The sequence below is a fragment of the Zingiber officinale genome, chromosome 6A (assembly GCF_018446385.1).
Source record: "Zingiber officinale cultivar Zhangliang chromosome 6A, Zo_v1.1, whole genome shotgun sequence".
Lineage (NCBI taxonomy): Eukaryota > Viridiplantae > Streptophyta > Magnoliopsida > Zingiberales > Zingiberaceae > Zingiber > Zingiber officinale.
In genome coordinates this window covers 150,031,192-150,053,439 of record NC_055997.1, presented here as the reverse complement: position 1 = coordinate 150,053,439, position 22,248 = coordinate 150,031,192, and the positions used below count along the sequence as shown (strand labels likewise).

The 22,248-nt window shown below is 38.9% G+C and overlaps 4 protein-coding genes across 5 annotated transcripts; 2 read left to right on the top strand and 2 right to left on the bottom strand.

The window, feature by feature from the left end:
- Nucleotides 1-1,504: 1,504 nt before the first annotated feature.
- Nucleotides 1,505-3,583, top strand: LOC121998747 (heat shock factor-binding protein-like). Of its 2 annotated transcripts, XM_042553786.1 has the most exons (6): nucleotides 1,505-1,663; nucleotides 2,167-2,220; nucleotides 2,766-2,789; nucleotides 2,884-2,926; nucleotides 3,319-3,447; nucleotides 3,519-3,583. In XM_042553786.1, the coding sequence occupies exons 1-5, from the start codon at nucleotides 1,631-1,633 to the stop codon at nucleotides 3,444-3,446; spliced, it is 282 nt and encodes a 93-aa protein (XP_042409720.1). In that variant the 5' UTR covers nucleotides 1,505-1,630; the 3' UTR covers nucleotide 3,447; nucleotides 3,519-3,583. The 2 variants fall into 2 exon arrangements, with proteins under 2 accessions (XP_042409720.1, XP_042409719.1); XM_042553785.1 differs by having other exon boundaries at nucleotides 1,509-1,663; nucleotides 3,319-3,583.
- Nucleotides 3,584-3,722: 139 nt separating this feature from the next.
- On the top strand, nucleotides 3,723-5,931 carry LOC121998745 (fasciclin-like arabinogalactan protein 1). The gene has a single exon (XM_042553784.1). The coding sequence runs from the start codon at nucleotides 4,971-4,973 to the stop codon at nucleotides 5,745-5,747; it is 777 nt and encodes a 258-aa protein (XP_042409718.1). The 5' UTR covers nucleotides 3,723-4,970; the 3' UTR covers nucleotides 5,748-5,931.
- An 87-nt stretch (nucleotides 5,932-6,018) lies between these two features.
- LOC121998744 (outer envelope protein 64, mitochondrial-like) lies at nucleotides 6,019-15,252 on the bottom strand. Its single transcript, XM_042553783.1, has 13 exons — nucleotides 14,859-15,252; nucleotides 14,602-14,757; nucleotides 13,567-13,691; nucleotides 12,111-12,236; nucleotides 11,312-11,494; nucleotides 11,030-11,168; nucleotides 10,448-10,616; nucleotides 9,717-9,851; nucleotides 9,358-9,558; nucleotides 8,266-8,393; nucleotides 8,134-8,185; nucleotides 6,828-6,897; nucleotides 6,019-6,460 (listed from the first exon to the last, which is right to left on the bottom strand). The coding sequence occupies exons 1-13, from the start codon at nucleotides 15,242-15,244 to the stop codon at nucleotides 6,378-6,380; spliced, it is 1,953 nt and encodes a 650-aa protein (XP_042409717.1). The 5' UTR covers nucleotides 15,245-15,252; the 3' UTR covers nucleotides 6,019-6,377.
- A 5,157-nt stretch (nucleotides 15,253-20,409) lies between these two features.
- Nucleotides 20,410-21,906, bottom strand: LOC121998743. Its single transcript, XM_042553782.1, has one exon. It carries the CDS (start codon nucleotides 21,826-21,828, stop codon nucleotides 20,887-20,889), a length of 942 nt encoding a protein of 313 aa, XP_042409716.1. The 5' UTR covers nucleotides 21,829-21,906; the 3' UTR covers nucleotides 20,410-20,886.
- Between the last annotated feature and the right edge of the window lie 342 nt (nucleotides 21,907-22,248).

Genomic DNA, 22,248 nt, shown 5'->3' with positions numbered 1-22,248 from the left:
CCGTTGACTCAGCGCTCGGACAAGATCAGCTAGCTTAACTTTTCACAAATGATTTTGTTTGAAAAATTCGTGAACGGATTTTATATTTTAATTAACCGTTTAATAATTAAAGGATGGATTAATTATAGATTAACTAAGCAGCTGGTGCAGTAATAACCCTCAAGACTTGGACTTCCAACCGCCACACGGAGGTAGAGCTGCGTCGCCGTCAGATCCCGACCGCCTGGCACCAGCCTCTGCAGCTCCTTCACCCTCCTTCCCACCCTCGCCGGCGCGGTCGCTTTGATTCCGCCACCGACACGGCCGCCCTGAGCAGTTTGCTCTCGCTGTCCCCTCGCAGCCTTCTGCAGCCTCCGCCGGTACAGTCGTGGTCAGTTCATCGTAGATTAGTGATCGGAAGTTGATGAATCCGAGGAAGAGGAGGAAGGAGCATGCGAGTTGAGTTGCAGAGAAGGAGATGAGTTCGTTATATAAACAACCGAGCGAGAGAAAAAATTGAGTGTGATTTGGCGTTTTTCAGTTTGCTCCTTAGATTTCCAAAAAATGATACAGTTATGTAACACAATACTCTCTAGATAGTAAATTGTTATTTTCGAAATTCAAGGGAGCAAACTGAAATACCTGCTGGTGCGTCTGACAGCATTCCATTTAGAGGTACCATAAGGAAAATTTAAAATTCATGATTTACTATTTCATTTTGTATTTCATTTTGTATGTTCCATTATTTTATAAGTCTATTTTTTAATATTTTATTAAGATTGAGCATATCATTTTTATTCCATTTGATTGGTATCATCATTTTAGCGGCATTCACAGCTATTCCATAATATTAAAAAAGAGTTTAGTAAAATTTCAAATTTTTAAGTACACGGACAGATTACTATTCCACTTAAGTTGCCACTATAGATTGTCATATGGGAACGATAATTAAATTCAGGATAAATAATCTTGAGGATAATATTTTTCATATTTAAAGCGGTGTTCGATCATTATGATTATGAAATAGACGGTGAAAATATTACAGGTGAACTAATCAACTTTGTCACATTGCCATCCATGCAATGCATTATAAGCATGGTGGGTGGAAAGTATGGGCGGAGCCAGGTTGAAGGTTACCCGGGCTACAGCTTGGGTAGCCTTCAACCTTGACAAAGGGATTTGCCATAGATTTATTATGGGAGAAGTAAAAATAATGAGAGAGAAATTAAAAATAACTCGGATGACGATGTTGTCGTTGACGCTTGTAGCCCACCTTCCATGATCAGCCCAGGTAAATTATCCAGAGTGGCTCCGCCGTTACTGGAAAGTAAAGGATGGGCATATTTGTAGAGAGAGGTGATGACTTATGGCCTTTGCGCATAAAAATCTTGCTTGCGTGTGCTATGACCATTTCTCAACAGACAATCAAGAAAGAAGAGCAGCGGTGGGTGCAGAAATAGGTCGCACTTACTCCATTGGCTCAATATAACAGGCAAAAGACTATGTAACGGACTTTCCGGTTACCTGCCTGAGTCATGTTACCACGGCCGTTACGTTGTTAAATATCTATCCCATTCGCTCTCATCTTCTCCACTTTCTTTCCTCCTCCGAAAACAGCGCGAGGAAGAGCCAGAAACGAGAGGGCTTCGGCATGGCCGGCTCGAACACCGGAGGAGGCGTCAAGGTCAGTTCCATCGATGTCTACTTTCTCCTAAACCTTCTCATCTAAACAGTGCTCATCTCTCCGATCGGTTCCCTCGCTCGCTCGGTTGCCCTAGAACGATCGAGGAAATCAATTGGCCTCTTTTACTTGCTTTCTCTCAGATCTCCTACTCTGTGGTTCCATGTTTGCAATCTCATTGGGGGTTCGATTTTCTTCGAGTTTATCTCAATAAAAATGGTTAGGTTTCAGAAACGGAGAAGATTATAAGGAAGACTAATTCCTAATAATTCCGTATATAAACTACTCTTAATTTTATAGTTAGCCTGATTGCATTGCCATATTGCTCGTATTAGGGGTTTTCGTTTCTGTAAATGTTACATTTTGGTAGCTGATAGCGTTAATGTCATTTGTGGTGGGCTTAGTAAAGTATGATTATGAAATGTAGTTCAGAATCGTGGATTCATTGTTCATTTACTAGACATATTTATATATATTTGGGTTCAGCATATTCTTTTTAATTTCAGGTCGAACAAGATTCAGAGTACCCAACACAAAGCACTGCTGACATGACTGCATTTGTGAGTTTATCTGTGTGTCTATCTTCGAATTTCACAGAGACAGTCACTTTTCCAGCAAAGATGTTTATACATTACAATTTTATTAATGTAGTAGTTGATCTTCTACTCTATATGAACTTATCTATTTCAGTGGAATGGATGTGTGAGGAGAGGATAAACTCCATCCCTTTAACCCACATCTCCAATTGAGAGATCTTTAAACATCTTTAAATGTCAAAAAATTCTCCACCTAGTGATTTTGCATTTGGGATTGGATTGTGCTCTTTCTTAGGCTTTTAACATATCATAGTTATACGTTCAACCCTCATCTCTAGAAAATAATATTGGGTCTAAGAGGGTATGTGAAAAGGAACGGATGTGAGAGGTGAAGATAAACTCTATCCCTTAATTACCAAGAGACCACACGTTAGTGTCTTGGCAATTTGGGTTGAGATTGGGGCTCATTCATGGGTTTTAACAGTTTAAACTGGACATTTGCATATACTTTTAGTAATCTTAAAGTAAAATTGGTGTTTTGTTAACCCCTTTCTTTTGGGCTTTTGCAGGTCCAAAACCTTCTTGTGCAAATGGTATGATCTTTTTTTCTTTGTTCAGGAAGATTTTGCTTACTTAGCTGATAAGTTCCATTTATGTTGTATGTGATGGTTAAATCTCCTTTTGCAGCAAAATAGGTTCCAGGCTATGTCCGAGGGCATTCTTTTGAAGAATATCCTGTTTCTTAGTCTGACAAGAAGTATAACTTTAAGAAGTATTTTTTTTTTCTTTTCTAGAACTCTTGAAGACAAAATCATAATGAACATGTGGTTTACACCAACATACATGTTGATGAGTTGAAGATTGTTGGCAAGGTCTATTACAAGTTCGTTTGCAAGTTAGGATTCAGGTGGAAGATCCTCCATGACCCAAGAAGTTTTGTTAGCCCGTTCCTCACTTCCTCCTTCCCCATTGATCCCTTTCACTGATGAGTGCCAATTGGCATCTTACTTTGGTCAGGGATCAAATCACAAATACAAAATGAGACTTCAATCTTTGATTAACTGTAGTGCATTCCACCTATTTTCATCAGCAATTTTGTTCCTCTCTTTGACTTCAATACACTAGATGACATGGGAAGCAAGATTGATGAACTGGAGCAGAGCATCAACGACCTCAAAGCTGAGATTGGGGTGGAGGATGCAGCAAAACCAAAGCCACAGGAAGACAAGCTCTCTCATGATGCTGCATGAGGTAATCAACCATGGCTCAACTATTTTTAAGAGTGTGATTCTGTCATTAATATGTTACTTATACTTTGGCAGTGTTTCTGGAAGACTAATTAATTATTATGAACAATTAATTTAATTACATTATTATGGTTTTCTTACCACTAGAGTAATTAAGTTCATAATTTAATTCGATTTTAAATGGAGTAGAAGGGATAAGGCGTGGGAGAAAGAAATAATCAAATAATTACTCATTGTCTTAATAGTCTCTTTTGGTCGTTATTTAATGATAATTCATTAGGAAACAAAATCTATTTCTCAAAAAAAAAAATACATTTATATCTTTCCAGTATATTTTTACTCTTTCACCTAATTGCCGTAGTTGTCATCTCCATCACTATAATTGATAATACACTTTAAAATATCCACTTAGGACTGTAAACATGCTGAACTTTCACAATGTAAAAGCTCTAGTTGAATATCGATTGAGTTCCATATTTCTGTGTTAAAGCTTGTGTAAACCTTCTTAGGTTCGATTTGTCATCGATCCTTCTACTAGAAATTGCACCAAATATGTGGGTGTCAATCTTAATTTCCCGAAGCAATTTTATAATGTTTTTAAATTTACCCCAGTGTGCAAGTCCTCAATCTAACCTTAATACACACCAATGAGTCACTACTTAAAGGTCCCTCAATCTCAATGGGCAAATCCATCATGGATATATATATACACACTGTTTGAGCTAAGAAAGCCTTAGATCTATCATAAAGGATGCTAAATATGATGGGGTCAAAGCTAGATCCTCTAGAAGTCCTTGTACCTTAAAATGTGCTAGAAATTTGCTCAGCCTCTCTAATAGTTAGAAAAGGCCTTTGATTTCATTAAGTGTTCGTTTACTTGAGTGGAAAGTAAGAGGGACGCGAAAGAATGATAATTTGATTGCAGCATAAGGTGATAACTTTCATTCCGGGGGTTCTTCTAGGACTGTCTCATATGATCTGAAAGAGAGATAAATCATGAAAAATTTTGTCCAAGCCTTTGCATGGGGTCAGGTGACCCGCGATGCGTTTTGCATACATTAGGAATCGACTTCGTAATCTATTATAGCAACACTATATGTAAATATTAACTCTGCTAGCTCATAGGGACAAGTTCAGACCCAGAGTATCTATCCATTGTGCCAAAGGTGGAACTTATCTTTCTCTGTCACCATCTTTATCAGCTTTAAACATGAAGGAATATTAAGGTGGATTCTACCTTAATCTCATCTGATTAAAGACTACTCCCGGTCAAACCAAATCCCAAGAATTTGCTGTCCCATGGCAAAAGGGTCTTAATCCGGCCGGTTCGATTGGGCCAATCCGGTTCAATTGGGTCTTTAATCAGGTGGATGCTATTTTTTACCTTTACAATGAATCGATTTATTGCCACTTATGTTCTCGTTCACGTGACTGTGGCGTGGAGGAGGGAGGCATGAGATTTGCTTTCAGTAACGACGACGCCACCTTTCGATTCCATTCCCACTCCTCATTCCTCCACTGTCTGCGATGGAGCTCCTCCTCAGACTCCTCCAATTCCATTCCGACGTTCTGATTGTGTTCATAATCCTACCACTGCCACTCTGCTCAGCCCTAGCCTCCGCCCCTTCTCCGGTGGCGGCTGCATTGCCAGAGCCACACGCAAACCTCACAGCCATCATGGCCCGAAATGGCTGCTCCGCCTTCTCCCGCCTCCTTTCAGGGGTACCTGATGCGGTGCAGTCCTTCGCAGACAACCTCGGAAGCGGTCTCACCGCCTTCTGCCCTGTCGATGATGCCATGCGCCCCTTCCTGCCGGCGTTCAAGAACCTCACAGCCGACGCCAAGCTCTCGCTGCTGCTCTACCATGCCGTCCCCGTCTACTGCTCCTTTGAGATGCTGCAGGATGGCAATGGCATCGTTTCCACCCTTGCCAGTGGTGCCGCCACGGACTACAAGCTTGCCGTGCAGAACGACGGGGATCAGGTCACTCTGCGGACGGGGGTCATTGTTGCCACCATCACCGCCACGCTCGTCGACCAGAACCCCCTCGCGGTGTACGCGATCAACGGGGTGCTTGAGCCGGTGGAGCTGTTCAAGCCTGCTCGGGCGCCAGCACTGGCCCCGGCGCCAGAGGTGGCGGAAAAAGCGCCGCCGGCCAAAGCATCGTCAGAGACGGTGGAGGCGCCGACTAGTGCTCAGAAAGCGCCGGCAGACGAGAAGGCCGCTTCTAAGAGCGCCGCCACGAGGAATACTGCTTACTTGTGGTTGGCAGTTGGGGCGGTCGCCATGGCAGCGGCGGCTTGACAGACGTTGCCTTTCACTGCGCGTTTATGTTTTCCTTCTGTTTTTGGTTTTATTTTTTTTCCTTGTGCACTGTTTTTATTCGGCGAGGAGGAAATTCATTGTGCTTCTTGTTGTTTAATTTGAATTCGTGTGCTTGTCGGATTGCATTTCGCGTGAACGAGACTTTGGATGTGATCGTTGTTAAGATTTTTCCAAAAAAGCAATGTTGCAATTGATTATTCTGAAGAAAAAAAAAAAGCATCTTCTGATGCTCCAAATCCAGGCTAGAAAATTATCCAATTACGATTTTTACTGATCGAACTAGCAGTCCATTCCACATCAAAAATATGGATGTAATAAGTAGACACTTATTCCTTCGTGAAATAAACAAGAAACACTATTTAATTTAGGTTCCGTTCCATGAAACGTACAATGAAATCCTTCAATGTGGCGCGACAAAGCTCTGCATTGCATAGTTCATTATCACAAAATTTCTGGAGAAGATATAAATAAAAGTGACAAGTCAGCAAATTGTGACTTCATGAACGAAGTGGATTTGATTCAGGAAGCCAAAAATATTTTCGTTGGCGTCGGATTTTTGTTGAACTCGAGGAACATTTCACTTGTGTGAATGTAAGCATGCAATCGCCTTCAGCCAATTAGTTTACTCAGTCTCTTTTCTGCAGCAAGTGCAGTCTTGTTTTGTGGTTCCAACACCGAGGCATGTTTAAAATCTACAAACACAAAGTTCATAGGAAAATACATCATGAAAGCCAGCAATCTGCAAATGATCATTCGCAAATACATTCGACTAAAGTTTCAATCTCGGGTTCTTTGGGAGGAAACACACACTGGTAGCTACAAATGTGCCTTGTTTCATGAAGGAATTAAAATGCCAAAAAAATTGGTCATTTTCTTAAAATTCTGATGTAAAACAGAACAACAATTACCACAGTTTGCATCCTGCTCTACCTACGACGAATCTAAATGAGACATCCCATGGAAAGTTTGCAAGTTATCAGAACAAATACTAATAGGCATGATTTAAAGTGGTCCACTAGCAAGAATAAAATTTAATTGAAAAGATACTAAGATTCTCACCTTGAAGAGCTTCTTTGTAACACAATAGCATTTCCCTGGCAGTACCTCTTCTTAGATACGCTTTAACATTCTGGAGAGAAAGTATTTTAAAGTTAGAAAAACAGCAATAGACATGGTTGAGAAAATACTAGAGTTAAGGAGAGTCTTGGCGCAATAGTAAAATTGCTTTGTGACCAAAAGGTCACGGGTTCGAATCCTGGAAATAACCTCTTGCAAAAAGCAGGGTAAGGCTGCGTACAATGGATCCTTCCCTGGGACCCCGCATAACGAGAGCTTCGTGTCTTTTTTTTTTTTTTAAGAGTGGGCATCACCGAAGAGATAAACATAGGCTTCAGAATTAAAATGCAGTAACAAAAATACCACCCGAGTCATTCAAAAAATAATCTTAGAAACCTTGAATTGCGTGGATGGTTTGACCAATATGCGCTTGAAAGAAAAATAGCCAAGTATTAGCAAACATGAGTTTGAAAAATCTGTCCATAACATGACTAGGAACTCGTGTCTCAGCAAATTTCCATCACTGAATTGAGAGAGAAATACTAGAATTCGAGCTGTGTCAAAAATATGGAAATAGGAAAGCCGACTACATGCAAAACTTAAATTGATTCATCAACTGAATTAGTTGTGAGATTTAGAACCAGCAATCTCATATCAAACATCTAAAGATGGGCAAAAGATAATAGGGTTACGAAGGGTTTATTTATAATCAGACATCACCATCATCATCATCAAAAGTTATATTTGTCCTAACTCCTAACTATTCAGGGATAGGAGCATGCATCATGTCATGCAATGCTATATCACTAATAATATGTACACCAATAGAATCACTCCTTCACACCAAGGCAATTAGATCAACTTTTGTTACATTAAATCACTTTTTTTTGGTATCCCTCCAACATTTGCACCTTCAACTCTAATTAATTTATTTTTGTCTAAACTATACAATCTGTTAGTCATCGCTAAATGTCTCTAGCATATCTTGACTATCAGAGCTACACTTGTTCCCTGATCATAATATTTTTATTTTTTATTTTTAATAATCCTACACATCAATTTTACCACTCTTTCTAGCTAAATTATCTTATTGTAGGTTGCTTCCTAACAAATCAGCTTTCTAGTCCATAATGCACGACCAACTATATCTGGAAGAATTTAGCACACGCAAGCATGTAATCTCACAAATACAATTGACATGGAAGAATAATTCACCAATTTAAAGAAATAGGAACGCGTACACAAATTGAAGAAAAAAATGCACAATTCTGTATAACACACAGAGAGATGGTTGTAAGAATGTGTTCACCTTCTTGTCCAAGGAAATAGCTTGGCTGCAATCAGCTTCAGCCTGCTGGAAGCTGCAATTCAATTGTTTGTTATGAATGAAATTGTTTTGTAATTCATACTGTGCCAATTAACCATTCCTATAAAAATATACCAGCCCAGTTCCAAGTAAGCTGCTGCCCTGTTGCAGTAATATGTGGCATTTGTATCATTCAGTTTAATAGCTTCAGAGTAGAAGCTAGCAGCCTTGTTCCACTGTTTTCCTTTGTAAGCAGCATTTCCCTGTAATACAAGCACCAAGTTTCACCAACAAAAGAAATTTGAATAGTAATTTCTAAATCACAACGACAAGAGAAAATATCAGCCAGTAATTTGACTATTACTGGCAATGTCGAGCATGTTCTCCATTTGTTTAAATTATTTGCTGACAAGGGAAAAAATAATTTGATTTTGAAGTGGCTACAGGATTAATGATTAATTACCGTTTACCCATAAGCCTTAAAGATAGTTATGTTAGACATGGACATCTCTGACAGCCAGTTTGGTCCATCTGAGTGAGATAGACATTGATCAGAAAACATTTCCAGTTGAACCAAGATCTTAAAAGGCATATGGTATATGTGTCTGTACACTACACAGAGCATATGCAGTGCATACTAATAAATCGTGATAATTATTTTTACCAACAAAAATACTAAAAATATGGCAAAGAATACTAATAATCCATACAATCAATAATTCCATATACAAATATATAATACAACAAAAATAATAATGCATAACAATCTATACTGGTCGACTATGTAGAACATTTCAAATACATAGAATACATATCACTACAGATCTGCAATATGAATGTTGAGTTAACAAGTACCACTCTAGAAACTTAGCTTAATGTATAGTGTTTCACAATCCCCAAAAACTAAAAGATAATTCCACCTCTCAGACAAGGTTGCTAATTTTGCATAAGAAACTATAAATATTTATTCTGCAAACTTAAATAATTTATTAACAAAATCAAATATGCTTCTATGCTTTTTAAGCAAGCCATGTGCACATTATTAGGCAATTTGATCATATACTACTTAAACATTTTTAAAACTATAAGTGTATGATATAACAAGACCTATGAGGATTTATGGCTTTACATAACATCTATCAACTGAAGAAGCAGAGGGAAAAAAAATACAAATGGAGTCTAGCTGCATTGACATTAAATACATAGTGAAGGAAAGTGAGAAGAAACCTTTTCTTTTAAAAGCTCAGCCGCATCCATATCCCCATTGATATATGGTATTGGCCCAGAGTTGGATGCAACACTAATCTGTTCTTGGAGAGAGGGGTAGATATCCACTATAGTATCAAGCAAAAGTTTATCTGCTCCATGTGCAGCTATAAATGAAATAGAAATGGGATACTCCTCATACTTTCCTAATGGAACCGTAACCTGCGAAGTGCAGTAAATAACATGTTATGTCACTCCAATTTGACGATAACTGACATGCAACTTTACTGCAAAATGCATCCTAGTTTTAGATTTCAATTTTTTTCTCAACAAAAGTTATGGCTTTCATAATTAATGTGCAGTATGATGCAATCAAGTACCTGACAACAGCCAGACATTCCAGCAATGCTCAACAGTGCATGTAGTCTATCTTCAATCTCACAAGTCAATTTTTTTCTCAAATCACGTTTGAATGGAAAGTCTGCAACTGTTGGAATAACCAAAATTCCATCATCCTACAAAATATCTAAGGAATCAAAATTCCAAGTAGGAAAAAATAGAACAGAGAGAAGATCATTATGCAGGATGTGCTTTGAGAAGAGAAATTAAGCAGAGTAACTTTAGCAAAATCTATCCCCTTAGCAAATTAATCAGAAGATCATCAATCAGAAGATCCATGCATTCTACCAAGATGCAATCTCAGGTGCAACATTAGAATTGCAAAGATTCTTTCCTGTTTCGGTAGGCAGCCTAAAGACTAAGTGGTATCATGAAACATCTATCACTACATGTTCAACCTTCAAAACACAAAATATTCATTCAGTAAACACATTTTTCTGATTTTCATAGATGCAGCATATTGAACCTGGTAAAACTAATGATAAGAACAAGGCTACACAACGCATAACAATAAATGATATAGCAACATGTAACTGAAGGTGTTCTTTTCTATTTTATGGGTGGGGCAGGTAAATATCAGACACAATCCTATGATGGCAATACCTTCAAAAGAGGAAATGGCATTCATAAGCAAAGAGGAAATGGCATGATTGTCACTAGTATCTTACAGGCTATTCAAAAATTATGTAAACGGTAAAAGCTAGAGAAGCACCTTCAAAAGACTGTTCAATGCACTTCGCATTTCTGCCCTCACTTTGTACAAAGATTTTGTGTTGTCCTGTGTAGAATTCACAGCTGCCAGAACCTGTGAGGAATTACGAACTCCTATTCTGGGTTTCACTGTATTAAACCACTCCTCATGGTTTAACTTGAATTCACATCTGGAAAGGCGAATGACATTTCAGACCATATAAACCATTTGACAACTAGTTTCAAACATACTAGTGTAAAAATGTAATACAAAAAGGGATAAATAACTCCTTAAGAAAACTGAGGTAAACATTATTAGCTAAATCCTGTCTAAAGGAAACAGTGAACACATGACCACAATATATCAAAAAATGTGTAATGACTTCATTGCAGTTACATGTATAATAATTAAGGAACATAATATCCACTAGCAGTGAGCATTTACTCCTGCAAAACTGGAATTTATTGGTCCTTTATGCTATGTTTTTCCAATGGAAAATTAGAAAGGTGTGATTCTTAATTTGAGAGCCTTAAATTCAAGTTTAGATTCATGTTCCATAATTAGAATCAGTTAACAATGCAACACCACATGATGATTGTTTACCTTTGAAGCAATACCATAGCTGAAGATACTGCCTTCAAAATGGATGTTCCTTCTTTAGGTGTTGGTTCAGTGAATTCCTTCAAACTCAAAACATTTGTCATCAAATATTGACTGATATTCATATGCTTACAAGGTTGGTCTGCACAAAAATAGTAAATGACTACTTAATCCATAGCATACAGTCACATTTTCCCCAGTAAGAGACATTGAAATGAATTCCAAGAACTTATCAGAAGTCAGAACCATTATATGAAAAACAGAACTAGAAAGACATTTGCTTACATCCAGACAAATTCTCGATAGCTTTGCTTAAAACATCCACTGTCCTCTGCTTAGGAACCCTTAAAAGCTGAAAACAATCATCAGCTAATATAAACCTCCGTGTTCGTTTAAGTCCCAATGGTGATGCTTGAAGTAATATATGCCCAACACAGTGAAGGATAGATGGATCCCGTGCAAACCATCCTGAAACAGATTGTATTGCAGGTAGAAAGAGTTTTCAAATTTCTAGAGCAGATAAAGAGTATTACATAACGAGTTATTTTGGTTCAACAAGATCATCAAAGATAAGTTAGCAAGCAACCAAGTATGAGATGGAACAAATTTTCAGTAAAAAATTTAGTCCAACTGATCATTTAAATTATAAAAATTGAGATATATAATCATGCAGAGAACAACCACAGAAGCAGGGTAGTGTCCAGAACAAGTTAGCATGGTCATGGCACTACAAAACTAGCCATCAAAAAACTCTCTGCTGTTCTAGTCTGTGACTGCCTGCTTATCTAATTTTATAGAGACAATTCGTCGGCTTCTAGATTTTAGTAGTATATATGCTCATTCCTATACTTTATGAAAAATTTGTCAATGCAACTCTGCTCAGCAAATACTGGACAACAGCAAACATAACCATCATAGAAAACATAACAAATTTCTTTGGGTACCATAATGATCAAGATATATCAATCTCTACTTCAATTTTTCACAAAGTAAAGTTCTGGACTAAGAGAACATGTGCACTACATGCCAGACTACTCATGTGCATCAAAACAGGATAAAGCTTACAAGATAGATGTAACCATACCAATGGTATCCAAGGTTTGTGAATTTGCTAAGATGCCAAGCATAGATAGAATTCCATGGGAAGGTCTAAACCCAAATACTCCACAAAAAGCTGAAGGAATTCTTACACCTCCTATAGTGTCAGTACCTGCACGCCACAGACTTATCAATATAACAATGATATTAGTCACATGATGAATACAATAATACACCATAATTTCTAAATACTTGAAATCTGGTTCAGGGGCATTTGCTGCCAATGAGCATGCCATCGTCAAATACACTAAAAAGCATTGTTTCCTACAAGGGAGGGGAAGTGCAGGAGAGAGTCAATGTGGGGATAGAAGTATGAATGGAAAGGAGAAGGAAATTGATATCATGTCTGTGTTTCTCTGGACAGTACGATACTAGGAGGAAATCTAGGAAATCCATTGTTCCATGAAAGGAAAGAAAGAAGAAAACATTCTTCATTAGGTGAAATTCAGTTTTAAAAAACATTCAAAATCAAAATTAAAAATAGGATAAACAAATTTTTTGAAAATTGCCAGTTTGAATCCAACAAAATCTCTTTCTACAGGACCTGAGCAGAAGGTGATTTGCGAGAAAGCGGTGGGCAATTGCTTCCCCTATTGTTTCCTTCCCTCTGCATGTTTCCTACCAATGAACAGAGAGAAAGACAACTCCCGTCATCCTTTTCCCTCATCCCCACCTATTTCTCTCCTTTCTAGATAGGAAACACGTGATAAAACTGTGAAATACACCAAAAGTTACTTGTAGTTTAAGAGTGAATGTCATGGGATACATATATAACTACAGTCCAGTCATCCCCCAACACTATGAAACTTCATGTTTTTTTCATACCATTCTCACTCGAGTCAAATGAAATGACAGAAGTCTGCAACCAAATATAATGAATTCAATGTCAAACATGAGCCATCTATGCTATGCTGTCTTATACAGAAAATTTAAAACTAAGTTAAAGGTGGATAATCTTACAAATCAAATAACATAAAAGACATAAAAATATCTTATAATCCTTGGATGAGTACAATCAGAAAAAACTTCAATTGGCCAATAAGCAATAAAAGAAGCATAAAAGGACATGAATGAGAAACTAATTTAAAAAAAAAAAGACAGCCTGGTGCACGAAACTCCCGCCATGCGAGGTCCCGGGGAAGGATCCATTGTACGCAATCTTACCCTACCTTTTGCAAGAGGTTGTTTCCAGGATTCGAGCCCGTGACCTTTTGGTCACATGACAACAACTTTACCATTGTGCCAAGGCTCCCCTTCGAATGAGAAACTAATTATTATTCAATATTTCAACCTAACAATGCCTCAGATCAATTTTCAGGTTAGTCATGCAACTAAAAAGTTGAGCCAAGTTATGAATAAAGATAAATAATTTTATTGCAGTTAGAAACATAGTGGTTAGTTGTTTTAATTGCTGAAAAACCAAACACTAAATGCTCACATACCCAAGGCAAAATCAACCAGCTCAGCAGCAACGGCTACAGCTGAACCACTACATGATCCCCCAGGGACCAGAGATGGCAGTTCTGGGTTGTATGGTGTACCATAGTGCAAGTTTTCTCCTGTAACACTGTCGAAACATTAATTAGATAATTCTCTTCTGATTAAATTAGAGGCAGCTTACAATAAGATATGGACAATTGCAGGTAATAAGGACCTAACTCAATCCCTAATCATTAAAGCTTGCAAACACCAACCTCAAGGTTACATCAGAAATCCCAAAGAACTGAACAATTTTTTCCAATTTCACGGTAGATGTTTTACAGAAGCAAAACATATTAAGCAACTATACAAAACGAAAATGGAAAATAAATAAAAGACAATATTTTCCAGTTCATATATCAAAATTACACATCTAACTTTTAAGTTATATTCAGAAAATTCTAACCTTAAGATCATATATTATTTCCTTCTAAACCAAGTTTAAGGTCTAATGTCACAATCTAATTCTTCAAACTCCCTCAATCTTTCACTAGATTCATTGGTCTCTGTTGGTTTCACTAATGATCAAAAAATTGCTAACGATTGCTACATTAAAGTTAGAAGCTCTACTATAATGGCCAGCATTAACACCTCCCATCAGCCTACAGAAAAGTAAGCAAACCTAAAGAATGCAAACTTCTGCTCAAAGAACAATGCTGTTGAGCCACATAAAAAAAAACACACACACATACATAGATATGTCAGACAACTAATACAAGATTAACAACATGAGTGATGACAATGTGTCCGTATAATTGTATAATCCTCTTCCGTTAGCCAAATTAATTTACATAAATTTTTTGGTTTCTCTACAACATATCTATGTATTACATAATGATTTGAAAGCAGATAGATAATACATGTATTCGTAAGTATCCGTGTGGTTGCTCAATGTGTATGTCAAAGAATTTTGTTAATAACATGTCCAATAAAGGCTTTTTGAAATAATATATACACACACAAAAACGTCATATTGTACTGGAGTGCTAAGTGCTAACCCAAATGCAAATTCATCCAGGACTGTCCGCCCAACACAAGTTGCCCCGTTCTTTAGAAGCCACGACACCACTACTGCTGTCTGGCTACCAGGTTCATGCGTCCTCTTCCAATCTGGATTCCCGTATCCAGCAGCAACAAAGCCCTCGATCTCAAAGCTTCAGATGATAAACACACACAGCCCAAAGCCAAAAAAAAAAAATAGGAAGTATCAATATTAGGTTGAGGGGGAAGGATATAGACACAAATAGAGACTGACTTGTCGCTGACGGCGAACTTGAGGTCAGACAAACGGTGGCGAGCGGCAGGAGGCGGAGGCTGGGGGGAGGGATATATCTCGAATCGCTCGACAAAGGCTCCGAAATCCTTCACATCGAGATGCCGCGACCTTCTTCGGCGGCGGCGAGCAGCCTCCGCGACGATCAGGACACCAGCGACGGTGATCCCCACGACGATCGCGACCTTGGCGGTGGTGGAGGCGCCGCCCCTCCCCAGACTCAAGCCCTTGGGAAGCTCCATCTCGAATCGCCCGAAAGAGATGCTCGATCGGATGGAGGAGGAAGGGAGGCGTAGGGTTTTAGCAGGGTTCAACAAAGGGAAAGAACAGGCGTGTCTTCCTCTTTCTCTGAAGCCGTGGATTGACATTTTGAGATCTCTATATATATTAAAAACAAAAAAAAAACAAAAAAAAAAGGACAAATTCCTTAACCACGTAGTTTAAGTTTAGTTATTACCTATGCAACTTTAAAAAAATCTAAATTACATACACACCCTTAAAAAAAAATTTAATTGTTATCCCTCTGCTTGTTTACTTTTGATCGCTAAATTAATTGTTATAGTATAACAATCGATTTAGTAAAAAAAAATAACAATTAAAAAGTCTTATATCAAATTGATGCAAATTGATGTTTAAAAGTATCAGTCAATGACCTACATTCTGAATTCTATAAATCCAACGGATAATTTTGACTGAAACCTCCAGAATGAACTAAAGAGCTTGAAATAGGTCATATGTATTCTAGTTTTTTTTTATTATATTTATAATCTCAAACATCAATTTGATATATCATATTAAGAGTAATGAATTTTTGAACACGAATCAAATTTTTTAGATATATTCATGTTCAAATCAACTGATGAACTTAAGAAAACTCGAAATGATATGAAATAAAATCATATGTAGTCTCTTGATTATATTTATATTCTCAAACATCATTAAATATAAATCGGATTTTTTTAATATGTTTTTTACAAATAATAAAAAAAATAAAAAGAATAATGATAAACTTAATTATTTATTATAAATGATAATATGTTAAAGGAGTTATTTGAATGTCTATTTAAAATTATATATTTTTAAAGGACTCAGACCTTCTCCACTGATGGAGGATGCTCCTTGCATTCACGGCATTCCCCCGCTGCAAATTGGTCTTGCTCCGAGAGGTTGTAACCTTCCGAGTACGGGGCTTGCTTAGCTCGATCGATATTGAAAGGCGATTGCCTGCCGAATACATGAAGAAAGGTTTGGAAGAATGAGGACCAATTTTCCTATGACCTTGCCGGTGCAAATGGGGCAAACTTCTTGTTCTGTAACTTGCTTGAGCCTAGACTAGTTCGGTAACTTGCTTGAGCCTAGACTAGTTCGGCAGGGCCTCCATTTTGGAACTATCGCAGCAAATTTGATCCATGAGAGCTCGATGTTTAACCGTTTTATTGTGAGTTGGTGGAGGGTTTTGTTTATAAATCTTAATCCTCGACGAGAAGAAGTGTTTCCTAACCGTTTTATTGCAATTTGGTGAAGGGTTTAGTTCGGCTCAGATTTCTTCGGATAGTAAAAGTAATGGAAGATCGGGATATAGTGAAACTTGATACAGACAAAATAGTACAATGATCTCACACGATAACCTAATTGATTTAAATGCTAATTGTTGCGAGGAAATATAAAAGAGTAAACTTTTGAGAAAAAAGATGCAAAGGAAAATGGAAACCAGCAAAGAATTGGTCTTTGAAGAAAGTAAGATATCCGACCAGAAAAAGATTAAGGTAGTCGTGGCCAAAGGGGATGATGATGCGATGGTCGGAAGGGATATTATAGGTGAGGTGCATCTAGTCTACCTCCCTGTCATTGAAGTTAAAGACGGTGGAGGTGTACCAGAGCCTGTAAATAGCGACAAGAGGAGCGAAAGTTGAATGAAGAACGAAAGAAAGTTGAATGAAGAACGAAAGAAAACGAACTTACAATGAAAACAAAGAGCTAGGAGAAATTGTCAACGATAGCAGGAAGGAGAAAGCAAAGAAGATGACGCTTGAGAGAACGATAAAGTTGCGTCAAAGTGTGAACCTTAAAAACCCTAGTAACGATCGCTCACGATCGTTCGATCAAGGAGATGGCGGAAGGAGAATTAATCTAGATCGTTGAATTTAAACTGCCAACAATCATATCAAATCTCAACAGTCACCTGTCACATCGGATATTCCTTATCACATGCATGCGACGCGTGACAGCAAGACACATGCTGCATTTATAAGGGATGGGAGACAATAAGCAAACTTATGGTAAAAAGGTGTACCCATCATATCGAGCATTAATTAGTAAATGATGTGCCATGTTTCCTAGGCGCCAGAGTGACGTCAGTTCAAGCCGAGTGACGATATGGAGAATAAGCGTCCGATCAGGAAACAAGGAACACTAGACCAGCAACTAAGTATAACATCAACTAGTGTAGGGATGGCAATTTTCCTCGCGGGTTTGGGGCCCCGCGGGAAAAACCCGAAATGGGGATGGGAATCCCCGATTTTTCGAGGATAGGGCGGGTTCGGGGAGGGTATGGGAATACTATCCCCATCCCCAAACCCGTCCCGAATATTATTATTATTAATATTAATAAATAATAATATGATTTTTAAAAAAGAATTAATAATAGTGTTAATATTAATATTAAAATGTTTGAAAATATTATTAATAATAATATTATTAATATTAATATTATCATTAATAATTATTATTAAATAATAATAATAATATAAATTAAATTGGGGAATGAGACGGGGATGGGGGTGGGGATGGGGATTTGATCCCCGTGGGTTCGAGTTCGGGAAATCCCCGAACCCGAAAAAATGAGAACGGAGCGGGGATGGGAATGACAAACCCGCCCCCGCGCCGCTCCATTGCCATCCCTAAGCTAGTGTCTAGGCGTCAGAACAAAGAGTGGGCGTCCGATCGGAGAACAAGGGACACACAACACAAATGTCTAGTCAATCGGACCTGCAATCTCCTTCAATTAAACATAAAGGGGAGGCTTGCGATACAACGAATAAGGTGGGGCCTCTGAGTCGGGTCAAAGACCAACTGACATGACGATTAAAGTCAAGGGGAGGCTAGCACTCCGGCCAACGTAGTCGATTGTCTAGGCCAAAAGGTTATTCGATTGGACCCTTGGGTCGGTCGAATCTCGAGTCCCTTAATACTGGTGAAGCCCCGAGCTGAGTCAGTATCTTTCAGAACCAAGTCTTCTTTATCACTCGAGGATACATGATCAACTATTCTGGCTAAGTGGTTTAGCTGATCGAACCATAAGTCCGATCGAGCATACTGGATACTTGATCCGACCGGATTTCTCAACCAAACGAAAGAAGGTCGAGTCCCTGATAGCATTCATCCGACTTGGTCGCTCCTGCAAGCGACAGCCGATCGGACTACAAAAAGGACTCGATCGACTTGTCAGTTACTCATATTAAGAGTCCCTCAACCTAACAATCTAACATTCCTTCTTGTCGTTTTATGCAACAACTATCAGAGAATCAAGGAATATCCCTTATGCAAGTTGTACACTAGAAGTTTCTACTCTGCAAAACACAGAGATCGCAGATTCATTTTGAGAAAGATGTCCAAACATCTTTATGGTCATTCCTTTTTCGACATGCATCGAGATTTGTGCGCATAAGAACAATAATATTATAAAAAGGGGTCTCCATCTACATGTACAGGTATGTTTTGATATGCTTGCATTACGCAGACATTATACACAAACTACATTACGCATCCACTATTCATTGATTATATCGTTTCAATCGATCACTGACTTAAGCATAGGAGTGTCTACGCTAAGAACTCTTCCCTGGGCCAGTTCCTGACTTTCTTTTTGACACACAAGGTTGCTCACAATCATTTTTTGTCAGCTAAAAGTTTTCGCCTAGTTAACATCAGAGTCATCTACCAGTGCGTCATCTTTTCTACTTTCAGACAGGATCAATGATGATGTCAATCATCTTTTTTGCATTATTACACCTGCAACCTGTTTGATTATATGCCTGTTTGGGACTCTACAGCTCTTTAACTGTTGAATCTGAATCTAATTGTTGAAGTTTTCAGTATTTGGCATCTTAAGTTTGCTTGCTTCTTTAGTTTGATATTTTCTCATCTTTCATTGTTAATGAATCTCGCTGAGTGGCCCGCATCTCATTTACAGGGAAAAACATACTTTCATTGTTAATGAATCTCGCTGAGTGGCCCGCATCTCATTTACAGGGAAAAACATACTTCGATTAGAAAATCTTCCAAAGCGTCTATCTGATCCATTTGAAGAATTGGAATTCAGATTCAGGGATTTCAACCAACAAAATCACATGTAAGCATTAAGTATTGTTGCTATGCAATGAACAGGGAGATCCTCAGTCACTACCAAACTCTCGCCGAATGGCAATCACCCAAGGAACTATGGCAACTAAGATTTAGATTCTTATGGTGTTTTTAGGAAAAGAAAGACTAAAAAACAATTGATTAGTAATAATAAAATAAAATTTATTTAAATATAGATGATGATATAGCAGAAAATAGAATCAAATGATATAAAAAGATACATATAGTCAATCCCATCCGTAGAATAAAACTTGATTATTATTATTGTTGTAAAACTTGATTATTATTGTTGTTGTAGCTACTTTCCTCCTAATCTCACATGCATGAATGGCAATTTACCTACCAGTAGCTAACTCATCTGTAGTTTTTAGCATAAGGTATCAACTACAAATTTAGTTCCTCCTTTTCGAGTAAACAATTTGAAATAATCTTCCAGATATAGGTTTTGTCCTGACCATTTCGATGAGTTTCTTCGATGATTCGTGGAGCTTCTAATACATTTTGAGTTTCCGCATACGAGTGTGATACTTACTATTGTAGCAAAGGATGATTACGCACACCCCAGATGCCCCTCACCGCTCGTCCCCAGGTTATGTGAAGGAAGGTAAATTACGGGGTCGACATATAGCCGGCCATCAAATGGCAAGAAGGTGAAAGGAGTCTTTTTCCTGAGAGAATGCGCCCACCGGAAATTGATCTCTACCCCATTATAGTAAATGTGTTACCTCTAGCAAACTGGCCATCTCTGTTGGGACATGTGATACTCACTATTGCTCCATCATTATTGAGTCTTCAGATATTTGATACTCTAGATTGCAGTAGTGCTTAGTTATAGTTTAGCTACTACACTATCTGAATGAATAATATCAGTGCAGAACATATATAAGATTGCTTCAATATTGAGTCATAAACCCAACATTCTCTGGATTATCACATTTGGGTATTAAGATATCTATTAAACTGATAAGAGAAATGAGTAAGTTCCATTGGTTCATGTTTGAGGTCAACTATAAGAAAAAATCTAGGCTCTATTTGAGATTCAAATTCATCAAGTTTACTTCTAAACAATGAGAATGTTTAACTTGTGTCCTTGAACTTTTGACAAACAAGCTCAACAACCATCATCAAATTGCCTTCTATTTACATCAAATCCTAGATTCCCATTGGAATGGATGCAAGGTAACTACTAGTTGAAAATAAACATTCATCATTGTCAAATTACAGAGCTGTACCAAGAAATAGAGAACAAGCAGAGCAGAATCACAATACTAAATCAGCATAAGATTATGTAATGGCCACATGAGCAATAGAACCAATATAACAATCAGTTCCATTCCTAGGATAGTTCAACAGGACTCAAGATTCAATGCCAATTTTTTATTTTTCAAACAAACAAAGAAGAAGGACAGAATTAACATTAAGAAAAGTAGTAATTACCTCAAACAAAGTTGTTTGGAAGTCATATTTCTTCATGATGGCAATCAACTGAAGCAGCAGCTACACATGATTCCTGTGAACACAAATCTAAGACATTTTTGGATTCAGGAATTGTTGCATCAGGCAATGCAGTGAGAAAGGTTTCAGTGCCATCTGCAACCATATCGAAAGCAAGCTTTGAGCTTCTTGATCTCCGAGGTCTCAAATCGATTCATTGAGTTTCGATGTTCATGTCGATAGTGGCCGATCTAGCCTTGAGCCTCTCAGAGCTCCTCGTTCCACCATCCGATACCGAAACCTTCTTCGGCATGCTCCCCCCTACGCTTTTCTTAGCCATGGTTTTCTTTCTGGAAACTAAAGGTGTCGCCTTTACAGGGGTAGCGGCCGCCTGTTTTTGTTCCGAGGATGGAGGTTGAAGGGCTGGAGTGAGTGGGAAGATTGGCCGGAAGGGCTTCCATCCAGCGCCAAATTCCGGCGGATCGAACCCCAGGGGAACAAATCCCCACGAGCAGTAGTACGTGTCGGTGCCCGGGACTATAGGCGGCTCGGCTTGCAAAGGAGTGGCGCAGAAAGTCCGCCGGCAGTTAGGGCACTGTAGGATCTTGCCTTTGTATTCGCTGCCATACTGGTGAAGATGGAAGCAGGACGTGCACGCCGCCCAGATCGTCGAATCATGACGGGGAAGCGGAGGAGGAGGCGGAGGTGGATGAGCCGCTGCGGCCGCAACGGCGATGTCGAGCTCGGAGTCAAAAAGGGCTTTTTTGCTGGGATCTGAGAGGACAGCCCAGGCATCAGATACGAGGTTGAAGGCAAACGATGCCCCATCGAGGTGGTTGCGATCCGGACGGAGGAGGAGCGCAAACCGGCTGTACTGGCGTAGGACGGCAGAGGGCTGACGGTCAAAAGGGGAGGAATAATCGAGCTGAAGCACGGCGTACCAGTCCACATGGTTGTTCACGCGGATCTGGGAGGCGAGGAGGACGTCGGCAACCGCGATGACCTGATCGGCCGCACCGCCTCCGACGAAGGGATCTGCCTCCGCCGCGCGCTCCGCGAAACGCTTGCACCCTACGAGATCCCGCGCTCGGAGTAGCCTCTCGGCGATCTCGAGCCACCGGGCCGCCTCCTCACGGCCACCCCCATCGGCGCTCATGGCTGATCTTTTCGCCGGGAGTTGCGAGGCTCACCGGAGATCTCGTGTCGGAAGTAAGACTGAAAACTTTCCGCTACTTTTATGTTTTACCCGAAGGATTCTTTCCTGGTAAAATGACAATAATAGACAGAGTGCCTCGTATTAATAGGGCTTAGGTAATGGGACAATTTAGTCATTTCAGTAGGATGGTCCTGTGTCAGATATTGGGTACATTGCGGGTACTGAAAAAAAAATTATACTTTAAAAAGCTTAAAGTTTTCATTTCGGTCCGGACCTTATCGTCTTCTGTTTTTACAATACTCCCAAAGTTTCAATTTATTATCATTTTGGACTCAAACTGTACTTACTATAAGGATGACTATGGGACGAAATGGAATGGAATGACACTCGAGCGGATTTATCATCTCTATCTCCATCCTC

Bases quoted from the DNA above. Each gene is read 5' to 3' on its own strand.
- LOC121998747 (XM_042553786.1), top strand. From the start codon at position 1,631: ATGGCCGGCTCGAACACCGGAGGAGGCGTCAAG. The intron at 2,221-2,765 runs GTGAGTTTATCT...GGGCTTTTGCAG, and splicing joins CTGCTGACATGACTGCATTT to GTCCAAAACCTTCTTGTGCA. The intron at 2,790-2,883 runs GTATGATCTTTT...CTCCTTTTGCAG, and splicing joins AAAACCTTCTTGTGCAAATG to CAAAATAGGTTCCAGGCTAT.
- LOC121998745 (XM_042553784.1), top strand. From the start codon at position 4,971: ATGGAGCTCCTCCTCAGACTCCTCCAATTCCATTCCGACGTTCTGATT.
- LOC121998744 (XM_042553783.1), bottom strand. From the start codon at position 15,244: ATGTCAATCCACGGCTTCAGAGAAAGAGGAAGACACGCCTGTTCTTTC. The intron at 9,852-10,447 runs GTGCTTCTCTAG...GATATTTTGTAG, and splicing joins CATTGAACAGTCTTTTGAAG to GATGATGGAATTTTGGTTAT. The intron at 6,898-8,133 runs GTGAACACATTC...CTTTCTCTCCAG, and splicing joins CTATTTCCTTGGACAAGAAG to AATGTTAAAGCGTATCTAAG.
- LOC121998743 (XM_042553782.1), bottom strand. From the start codon at position 21,828: ATGAGCGCCGATGGGGGTGGCCGTGAGGAGGCGGCCCGGTGGCTCGAG.